The sequence below is a fragment of the Punica granatum genome, chromosome 2 (assembly GCF_007655135.1).
Source record: "Punica granatum isolate Tunisia-2019 chromosome 2, ASM765513v2, whole genome shotgun sequence".
In the NCBI taxonomy this organism is placed as follows: Eukaryota; Viridiplantae; Streptophyta; class Magnoliopsida; order Myrtales; family Lythraceae; genus Punica; species Punica granatum.
In genome coordinates this window covers 42,175,092-42,186,522 of record NC_045128.1, presented here as the reverse complement: position 1 = coordinate 42,186,522, position 11,431 = coordinate 42,175,092, and the positions used below count along the sequence as shown (strand labels likewise).

At 39.0% G+C, this 11,431-nt stretch overlaps 3 protein-coding genes across 3 annotated transcripts; 1 reads left to right on the top strand and 2 right to left on the bottom strand.

The window, feature by feature from the left end:
• Positions 1–91: 91 nt before the first annotated feature.
• Positions 92–2,038, bottom strand: LOC116194033 (clathrin coat assembly protein AP180). Its single transcript, XM_031522756.1, has one exon. The coding sequence runs from the start codon at positions 2,036–2,038 to the stop codon at positions 92–94; it is 1,947 nt and encodes a 648-aa protein (XP_031378616.1).
• A 158-nt stretch (positions 2,039–2,196) lies between these two features.
• On the bottom strand, positions 2,197–3,869 carry LOC116194032 (glucan endo-1,3-beta-glucosidase 11-like). The gene is made up of 2 exons (XM_031522755.1): positions 3,812–3,869; positions 2,197–3,660 (listed from the first exon to the last, which is right to left on the bottom strand). The coding sequence occupies exons 1-2, from the start codon at positions 3,867–3,869 to the stop codon at positions 2,609–2,611; spliced, it is 1,110 nt and encodes a 369-aa protein (XP_031378615.1). The 3' UTR covers positions 2,197–2,608.
• A 5,136-nt stretch (positions 3,870–9,005) lies between these two features.
• Positions 9,006–11,359, top strand: LOC116195531 (small ubiquitin-related modifier 1). Its single transcript, XM_031524780.1, has 3 exons — positions 9,006–9,166; positions 10,704–10,853; positions 10,995–11,359. Exons 1-3 carry the CDS (start codon positions 9,092–9,094, stop codon positions 11,064–11,066), a joined length of 297 nt encoding a protein of 98 aa, XP_031380640.1. The 5' UTR covers positions 9,006–9,091; the 3' UTR covers positions 11,067–11,359.
• The last annotated feature ends 72 nt before the right edge of the window (positions 11,360–11,431 follow it).

The following is an 11,431-nucleotide window of genomic DNA, read 5'->3' as shown; positions in this document are numbered from 1 at the left end:
TATTGACTAAGAAACTGTGATCAGAGCTCGATCGCAGTTCTCAATTATTTACATGCATTGGTCCGAATCGTGTTGGTCGCATATACATTCATCATGCCATATGTTTTGAAATGATCTTGTTTTGCTGCTGCAACCATAACTGCTGCTCCAGCTGCAAGTTCTGGTGATTGGTAGATGCATCGAACATGCTCGTTGTTTGCTTGACAGCTGTTGGGTTGAAATTCGACGAGAACGGATCGTTCTGGTCCTCCATTGGGCTTTGCACGTTGAATGTGGGTGTTATTGACGTTGCACGGAAAGTTGGGGGCGGATCCTCGTGCAGGTTCTGCGAGTTGAATGTGGGTGTTATTGACATTGCCTGGAAAGATGGAGCCACCGAGAATATATCTTCCGATTGGAAGAATGACTGTTGGCTTGTTGAAGTCGCTGTTATGGATGGAATCGAAACTAATTCTAAGCCTGTTGATGCGGGCATTTCATCGTCCAGGAACGGATTGTTCCGAGGATGAGCAACTGGGGCTTTTTCATTATCAAAGAGATTATCGACACCTGAGGTCGACACGAGGCTACCGGAAATGGGGGCGTTGGGTTGGGCCTGGTTCACTATTTCTGCTAGCGCTAGCTCCCAGCATTCCGTTGGCGCCTCCACAGAGCTCGGCCCCGGACCCTGTTGTCTGTACTGATGTCGATTTAGTTCAGCCGATGGCCACTCATCAAACAATACAAAGTCCAGGGTTGGATCCGTCCCTTGATGAAGTGAGCTTGAATGGCTGGAGAAGTTATCCCCGTCGTTCTGTTGGCTTTGCTTATCAAACATCTCCTCACTGGGTTGTTCTTGCTCATTAATCAAGGTGGATGGGCTCCGGCTCGGGCTCAGGCTGAGGCTCGGGCTCGGGCTTGGACTCGTCGACCCATCTGTCACGCTGAAGAGATCCTCCAGCGATGCGCATTGCGACCCGGGCTCCGAGCCCTTCTCAGAGAACCTCTCCATTCGCTCCGACCCGAATTGCTCCGACTTGAGTCTCAGGTCCTTGGAGAGGGGAGGGGATGGGAGGAGCATGTGGGGGGAGGGGGACCTCCCATTGTTCGGAAATGCGGACTGGTCCTTGAGAAATTCGCGGAGTGTCTCGACGAGCTCCTCGGATATCTTTTGCACACTCGGATACTCCGATGTCCTCCCTACGCCCATGCTCTTGCACAGAGCATAGTACTCTGAGAGCTCCTCAAACTGCTGCGAGGCCTTCACGCACGTTTGGAATGCATTAACGCATGACTGGTACTGGAGATGGAAGAAGCTGTCCAGGAGGAGGGCTAGCCCATCTGACGTATCCCGGTAAAGATCGAAGCTCTCCTGCACGATCGCATGGAGCGAGATTTGGACCAGCCCGTTTGTCTTGGCGGCCCCGGTGGGCCTCGTGGCGATGGCACGGTCCAGCAACGGCTGCCAGTACGAGATCCTGTCCAGGAGCATCGCAGGTTTCATGTCCCCAATGATTGGCTCGTTGCCCTTCCGGTTGAGGAGCTCCCCGCTATCCCTCTTGCGGGATGCAACTCGACGTTGGAGCTTCCCCATGAGGAAACAATCCAATCGCTCTTCGAGGTAGAGAGCGAATGTCCGAACATAGGCAGTATAATCCCAAGGATTCGTGGTCTTTGAGCGGTCCCGGAAGGTCGACAGGTTGAGGATCCGACCTCCCCTCTTCATCGTGTGGAGGACCTCCCGGGGGAAGTACGGATCACCATCCTGGAAGATCCGAAGCACAAGCATGAGGGACTTGAGAGCCACAGTCCAATTCTTGGTCTTCCCAACCCGCCTCGAGATCACCTGGGCGCAGGTAGCGGCATAGACCTTGTTGGACGCGACCAGCTGGAGGATTTCGGTGACGTAGCGCTCGTCCATTGGAGCCTCATCATGGGACGTTGCCTTGAGGATCGCCACCTCAAGGTTTGAGGCCGCATTGTTGCTCCCAACCTTGGCAAGGCTGATGCTCGTCTGGTCCTTCACGGCCCCGATCGCCTTCTTTAGCTTGCTCGGCATGGTTTCATCAACTAACGAACTTCGACGCACTGTGTAAATGGACAATCGTTCCTCTCTGTTGTTACCTCCTTCAGGGTATGGATCCTTGTTTTTTCCTCTGGGATCTTAGGATTCTGATTTTTGGGAGGCTGAAACAATGAGGACAGATTCCGTTAGGGCAAACTTAGGATGCGAGTAATCTCAGGAGAATTTAGTCTGGGGATTGAATTTAAAGCCGAGGAGTTCGGAGAATGCCTTGCTGGTATGACAGGGATTTCGTGATTCTAGGTTGGACCGAGTCCGCGACTTTATTTGGATCTTCGTTCGATATATATAGTTGTTTCCAGATGACATTCAAGTGAAACCGAGTTCCCGGTCAGTCGGAATCGATCAAAATTTTCTCCCGTGACGGAGCTCAGGCTACTTGAGAAAGTATCAAGTAATTTCTATAAGCCGATCGAGATGACTTTAATTTATCATCAAATAGTTTGATGTGGTAATCTGTGACTGCAGAAAGAAACTACTGAAAATAAAAACAAAACTAAAAAACGATAAATTAGGCTTATCCTCGATTCGATCTTTTGCTCGCATTTATGCTTCGGTCCTTACAGGGAACGGAAGATCATAAACCTTTTCCTTGTTAGGATAGAAGAGCCCGAAATTCCTCTCTGATGTCGGCCCCGGCTTCTGGTTCTCGTTGAAGAGGGCAAACAGATATACGGTAAGACTCGCCTGGGGCTTCAGTGGCGTCCCGCCACCGGCCCCGACTGTCCTCCTCGCGACGTTGCCATTATACGCGGCTGCATTTTCCTTGCCTGCCCCGATTTCTTGCTGGTCGCCCATAGATGGCCACCCTGTCTCGGTCACCACCAGCCCAACATCGGTGTGGTTCAGGGCCGACATAGCAGCAAAAACGGCATCGACTTGGGCGTCGAAGAGGCTGAAGTAGTGGAGCCCATTGTTCGGGTCCACAATTCCCTGCGCATCCCTAAAGAGCGCATAGTCGAGAGATATTTTGTCCGAGTTTGACTCGTATGCAAAGAAGGGGTACACATTGACCATGAGCCGGGAGCCGTACTGCCGGAGGAACTCGAGCATGGACGCCATTGTCCCAGCCAGTTCGGGCTTGAAGGAACCCGAGGAGGGAGGGTAAGAGGTGCCCAACGAGCTGAGGGCGATCGGCGACGAGACTTTGATGGATGAATTGAGGTTGAGGTTCACCAGTGCATCGTGTATGTTCTTCATGGCAGGTACGAGGAACCCGGTCAAGTTGTTTGGGTCCACGAACACCTCATTCCCCACGGCAATGGCTTCTATCCTGGTGCCCGGGTGGTAGGCCGCAATGTTCTGCTGGACCCATGTGGTGGCAAAAGACGAGCTGCTGGCAGCGGATGAGAGCTGCTGGTTGGGGAGGGTGACGGTAACACTTATGCCAGTGCCCGACAGTGCCTTAAGGACTGTCGAGTCAGTGTCGAATATCTTGACGCGGTCGATGCCATAGGATTTCAGGAGCTGAACCACCTCCGTCGGCGGCGGGAGGTTGTCAGCAACTCGACCGTAGTTTACACCGACCAGGCCCGCATCTGCAGTGGGAGTAATTATAAGATGAAGCCAATTAAGACTACTGATCCGAACCCGTGCAACTTAATTATTATAGACAATATTTGATGTAAAAGTCAGTAACTTTTACACCAATTCGATGGCACACGCGATATGATACGCAGTTCGGGAACTAATAACATAGACGATGAATAAGTTCGTGACCGACTAATAAGTGAATTTGATTAAACGTACCAGCAAATTGGGCGAGGGCAAGCAGCAAGGCCGAGCAATAGAGACCGAGTCGCCCCATTGTACATGTAAATGTTATCGTGTCGATGAAGACCAGACTCTGAAAGAGAGAAAGATCATATAATGGTGCGGAGTTAATAAAGCTTACGGGAATTTACATATAGCCAATGGTGTTCAATTCGAAAGGGAAATAATCCTTCGTTAATTACTGCATAATGTATTCGAGCTTATCACAGATTCACCCCCCTGGTTAATTTTAGAAATTGAAATATTACAAAATTATATTAAACCTGATAAATGGGGTGTAATTTACATATTCTAACTTTAGGACGTTGTGATTTGAAAGCCCGTTTTAGTTAATATAATTTCTTCATCGGTCTCGAATGTTATTCTGATTTTATGGGTTTAATTTGTTTACTAGGCCTTTCAAGTTGATTGATCAGAAAATTATTTTTTTCCAAGTGTAATCTCTCATTAGATACCTTCCGTGATTCTACTTTCCCCATATTTGGCCATAATTAATGCTTAATAAATCAAGCTTTATAAGATAAGATATAGTCTGCCACAAAAAGCGAAATTATAATTAAAGTGGTAACTTTTTAGGAGGTTAGAAATTTTCATCGACTTGCTCATACCAACACATTGTTGGTATGCAAGAAAAGCTATCGGACGTCCAAGTTAGAGAGTATTTTTAGAATATATTCAAGAGAATCAATCCTTTGAATTTATCTTGGAAATTTTATTATATAAGCAAAGAATGAATAAGATTATGTATGTGAAAATCGTTTGGACCTTGTCAATGGGCCCATGAGTCCTCATGGATTTTAATTAACCGAATGACTATCATTTATTTACATATCACACACAAAGCGAATCTATATTTAAAGTGGCAAAATTTTAAGGAGGTTAGAAATTTTCATCGACTTGTGCATACCAACACATCGTTGGTATGCAAGAAAAGCTCTCGGACATCCAAGTTAGAGAGTATTCGAGAGAGTTAGTCATTTGAATGTACCTTGGAAATTTTATTATATAATCAAAGAATGAATAATATGACATGTGAAAATCGTTTGGGCCTTATCAATGGGGCTTAGGAACCCTCACGGACTTTAATTAACCGAATGACTATAATTTATTTACATTTCACGCACAAAGCGAATCTATATTTAAAGTGGTAAAATTTTAAGGAGGTTAGAAATTTTCATCAACTTGTACATACCAACACATCGGGACATACAAATGTATGTCCGTCGGGTAAAATAAAAGTTAGTGAGGACTCTTCCCCCACCCCCTAAAGAAGAGTCTATATATGAGTACTCTTGTTACTAAGCTTTTCTCTACCGTTTATACAACATATGCATGAAAATTCTCATGTAAATCCACTTGGTTTCATGTTTTCTTGTTTCACTATCCTGTCTTACATGCACATTTATGACAGGGGGACTCGATCTGATCTAATACTAATGGGAGCTATTAGATAGTCATAAAATTAATGTTACGAGGAAGTATTATATGTTAAGCTCGTAATGAGTCATTTGTGTCGAATTCGTATATAACATATACACATGAAAATAATCATGTAAATCGGCTTGATTCAATAGTTTCTCACCTGCGCAGCAGATCCTGGACATGGATTTGCGACAATTTGCACTTGATCTGATCTGGTAGGGATTTATTACATATACTTGTAAGATCAATACTACGAGATTAATGAGATCAGCGAAGAATGATTAGGCAGTTCGATAAAATTATATCATATCTAATCTCGCTTTATAATTTGTACTATCCGATGGCACTCGAATTCTCTCATTCATTGATCCATCCATGGATCATCCTATAACTAACAACCTGGCTCTCGGAGGATGAACTGATAGCCAAGAATAAATAAAAATGAAACAAGAAAATGAAGATATATCCAAAAGTCGTGGAGTTGACGAGGTTGGGACTTCATGAGCCAACAGCAGAAAGAACGCGAATACGACATGCCGCATCATCAAATTATTGAAAAATAAATAAAAAAAAGAATATATTTCTATTATATATATATATATATATAAGTAGACAAGCGGAGTCCACAAAACTGTATTCCAAAACTTTAGGGCGCGTTTAATTTCTTAGTTTGATTTTAGAATTATGATTTTGATTTTAATTCTACTCGCTACACAACAAAAACACACATTTTTCAAGTTAAATTTATAATATCATCTCATTTATCCTTTTCCACAATTAAAATCAAAATTAAAGTTATTTTAACTCTGAAACTAAACTCACTCTTAAGCTCATTATCAAATTTGGAAAATCTTCAGCTCATAGTAAAAGGACCCTTTGGTTGCTGGATTTTCATATTCTTTTATAGAAAATCTAAGAGGATGAGCAAATAAAAAAGGCAAAGAATAGTTATCGCACATTAGTGCTTGTACATTAAATAAGGCATAAAACTCATATGAAGAAATATGGACAAATACAAAGAACTGGAGACCATAGATGTGTAGAAGGAAGAGCCCAGCAAGAATAGTTATCCCATGTGAGTGCTTAGACATTAAATAAGGCATAAAACTCAATCATAATAAAAATTAATGAAGCATGTGTAGACGTAAAACGATACAAATCAGTCAATAGTTCTTATCAAAACATTAATTTTTCAGTCATTTGTGCTCAAAACAGAAATTCCAAGTTTCTCATTCCTTACTTATTTGTTAATTAAGTCATAGCACCAATTAACTCTACGCGGAATATCCATATATAACTAAAATTTATTATATCATAAATCAACTTTTGGTTGCTAAAATTTCGAGTTAAATATAAAAATAAGTGGATTGAAATAGAGTGAAAATATAGATATTTTTAAGAAATAAAGTAGATACAATGATAATAAAATTTTAGTTACATAAAGAACAACAAAGAAATGAAAATTTCGTAAGAAATAAAGTAGATACAATAATAATAAAATTTTAATTACATAAAGAACAACAATGAAATAAAAATTTGATATTCAAATGACGATAAATTAATATATCTGAAGTTAAAATATTGACATATACTCTGAACTTAATTAATTAATCAGACATATGCATTACCTAATAGTACATATTTTTTAATTTCAAGAAAAAATTGAACATGAATAAAATACAAAAAATTATTGTCTAATAGTAATTTTTAGTTCTAATAGGATTTAGACTTTATCGATCATCAATTAATATTTTGAAAAATGAAGAAAATCGTTTCTAAAATTTTTCGAAATTTCATTTAATGAAACCTTAGCGATAATTATTTGGAACAATCTATGTAGAATATATTATGGCGAGACGATGTGGAAGGATTAACATCATCACTTAAATTTGTTAAAAACTCTAATACTCGGCTCCTCGTGGCTAGAAACTTTATTTCAATTTTTGTTACAAAGAAATTTAGAAATAAATAATAAAAAATGCAGGTTTTTCAAATTAAAGCACTTTAATAAAAATGTCGTCCAAGCCATACAATGATTCATGTAATGACAAACTATTTTAATTTAATAAAATTATATATATATATATATATATATAAAGTCCTCGGCTGAATTCTCACGCCGTTACATCATCAAAAATAAAAAATGGAGCTCTCTTACGTTGTCACGTCATCGATTTACATTAAGGAAATTATTATATTCTTATAAATGAATGAAACATTCTCATGTAGATTATTTTAAATTTGATTAATTAATTATCAAATAATAGAATATATAAATTATATGCATAGAACTCAATGAAATATACATAGGAAGAAAATATGCAGTAGAATATATACATTGTATATACTTCGTCTAATATACAGATTATGTATATATTATTGCGGTATCTTAAATATTATATTTCCACGTATCAAATTTATACATCTCTCTTTACTTGACTACAAATATATGTTTTATACTACTCGAATTCTTCGACAAGTAACAAACGGTAGTTTCCTGTCTCTCTCTTTTTTTTTAATAATTTGTCACATGCAGATATTCTCTTCTATGATTGAAGGTTTCCAAGTTTCGATCCAGATTCAAGTGGTAAGGAATTTGATGGTATTTATATTCAATAAACGATGAGTTCTTGAATGAATGTCGTTTTTTTTTTCTATTATGAATTGCCACGTGCATATATTTTTCCACTGTGTTTGGCAATAAAAAATGGTAGGTTCTCGAATGAAAGTCGTTTTTTCTTTTTTCTTTTCGATGAACTTTCACATGCTAATTTTCTCCACTATGTTCAAAGCTCCACAAGTTGTGCTCCAAATCTAAGTGGTGAGGAACCCTATAGATGTTATCCTACAATGAGATGGCGCTTTACTTACATAAGAGCAATTTATATGATGATTGATCCAATTTTCTTACATATATCTTTTAGGAGTTTCGGTCAACAACCTAAATTTTCATTAGGTTTTTTGTTACGATATCGGTAACTATGTCATGGAGAAAATATAGTATGAATAGTTAGATATTAATTACCTTTGTATTATTTTATCCAAAATAATTATTTTGTATAGGATTATTGCTTTTTTATTTATTGACAACCTAAAAATTCCATATTTTAATATTTTAATTGTTTCACAAATAATTTTCTCATAATAATGAGATTATATAAATTTATTGAGATATTGATGTTTGATATTTTGAATGGATGATATTTTATTTTATTGGATACTGTATAGTTTTAGAAAATTTCATCTTGCGCTAGATATCATATTCAAGAAATTCAGATATGATACTTATGAAGTTAAAGATATACGATTTCGAATATACACTATCCATTAAATAGTGAATACAAATGAATATTATTTATTATGATTTTATTTTTTATAATCTAATAATTATATATATCTAACTGTAAATTATAAAATATTCTGAATATGTCTTACTTTCCTAAACTAATTTCTTAAATTTTATTTCCTCTTTTTTGTAATTTAAATATATACTTTTCAGTTATTTTGCTTTTCTCAAATAATATTTTAGATTATGTGATTTCAATCTGGATATATGCAAGATAGTGAAGGGGCAATCAACTTATATTGAACTCATTTATTATCACTTTGACGGAATAAAAGTAATACTATCCGACACAAACTAAATTACGATAATATAATATTATAGCATGATTATTTTAATTGAATTAGAAACATTTCCCATGTTTTATGTAGTATTTCATAAAACCAAACAAAATCCCTAAAAATTTCCCTTATCTCTGCTGTGTCGGTAGTTCAACACCACCGCCCAGAGAGAGAGAGAGAGAGAGAGAGAGTGCCAGCCAGCGAAGGAAAATGTCGCAGCCGCAGGAGGAAGAGAAGAAGCCGAACGATCAGTCTGCTCACATCAATCTCAAGGTCAAGGGACAGGTCTGATCTCTTCGCCTCTCTCTCTTTCACTAGGGTTTCTGTTTCGTTTCATCTTCTCTCTGTTCCGCAGCTTCGTAGCATGTGTCGTCTTTCCTCTTTTAACGAGAGCCTAGTCTTAGTTCTGCAAACTCTGTACCGTGCTCTGATTCGTTTTTTGTGTTGTTGAAGTCCTCTGCTATTCAGGGGGAAAATCTCGGTCTAGGTTTTGATATGGATCATTTCAGTATCCGGTCTGCTTTTTCTTTTTTCTTTTCGCTCGAATTACGCTATTAGGTTTGATTTTCATCATATGTTGAGAACTTGGGAGTTTCCGGCATCAAATAGGTATGTTTGGTCTCGAAGAATTGCGCTGTGGTCGAGTTTTATCTTTAGGAGCACAGATGTTTCTTAATTTGGCTATCCTTGCAAATTTACTTGTGATTGTAATTTTGAGTCCTTCTCAAGCGAGTTCTGGAAAATGCACGTTGTCGAGGGATTGGTAGAAAACTGTGGGTCAAGAGTTCGACTTTTTCAATGGGATAACGGGTGAATTGTAAGGTTTTTAGTAAATACATGTGTCGCTAATATTGATTTCTTCCATTAAGAACAGGAGAAGTCGTGCTGTTTTACATACTTGCAGTTCGGATAAGGCCAAAACCCCAGTATCATCTGCGTTCTTGCTCTCAGATTTTAGATTACATTACGAAATTACGTGGAACTCTTTGTGTTTTCTTTCTTCAGTTGCTGCTACTTCAATTATTTCAGTTGCTTACGTGAGCTCTAACCGATTAAATTTGTAGCAGTATGCCTTTGTCAGACAAGGTTGACATGGAAAGGATATTAATATATATATTCATTCTTTCCATCCGAGCTCTTTATAGATAGTCGACTTTAGTAGTTTAGCTCAGAATCGATAAATGTTGGCCTCGACTTTCAATATTCTGTTTTAAGTTAACAATGTGGCGGCAAGGATATTATTCTTATTTTTCATTCTTTCTGTCCCAGCTCTATATGGATAGTATACTGTATTAATTTGGCACAGATCCTATAATTGTTGGCTCCCAACTTTCAGTCTTCTGTATTAATTTAACAATATGAATGGATACCGTGTAATAATTGTCAGACGGACACTTCAAATCAAGGATGAGGACAGTAGTCTATTTTTTCTAGGGAAAGATACATTCCCCGAAATATTGAGCAGGCTTGTTGCATCACCCTCCAAAGAGACATTCAAGTTGTCTTACCCCTAATGTTTGGGTTGCAAGATATAGGTTGAAGGTGAAAGAGAAGGGCAATCAGTCTGTCGCATAAAATTTTTGTTGTTATCGGAGTGACTATTCCTTGTATCGTAAGAGTTATGCGTATAATGTTGGGTTGGTAAATCTTTTTATTTGTGGTACATTAAAATTCTGCAAGCCTTTAATTCCTGTAGATTAATTGCATATGTAAAGCTTGCAATTTCTGACATTGATTGAGAGGGAAGAGGAGCTCTAATCTACATACTTGAGATGCTTTGGGGTTGAAACATGAGGCCTGAAAAACTGATCTCTTGCTTCAGGATGGGAATGAAGTGTTTTTCAGGATCAAGAGGAGCACCCAACTCAAGAAACTTATGAATGCATACTGCGACAGGCAGTCAGTGGAGATGAACTCAATCGCCTTCTTGTTTGATGGGCGCCGGCTCCGAGCAGAGCAGACCCCAGAAGAGGTCTCTCTCTCTCTCTCTCTCTCTCTCTCTCTCTCTCTCTCCCTTCCTATATTCACTGTTACACACTTGTATAATGGGATTGCAGCATATGTCGTTGGGTTTCTTTTATCTCGATTGTGACTCTTTGTCTTCTTTTTTCAGCTTGAGATGGAGGATGGTGATGAGATCGATGCAATGCTTCACCAAACCGGTGGAACCATGCTTACCTTTTAATGTGGAGCTGGTGCTCCTTTGCCATATATGCAGTTATGTTATATATAGTATGTAGGGAGGATCAGGCACTTGCAGTAAGAGCCAGAGCATTCCGATGCCGGAAGCTGCATCATGTTATCTATCATCATTTCCTTTAGCCTTTGACGCTTAGGAAACTGTTTTAGGATTCTTGATTTCAGCGGAAGTGACTTTCAGTTGGCTATGAATGGGGTGTTTAGGACTTTGTTTAAGAAAGATGTGTTGGACGACCACCAAATAAGTTGCTCTCTTCGAGAAAACCTCATTAGATGTTATCTCCGGGATTGATTTCTGAACCTCAGCTTTTCTGAACCTCGAGGGAACCTCATTTAGCTTTCTGAACCTCA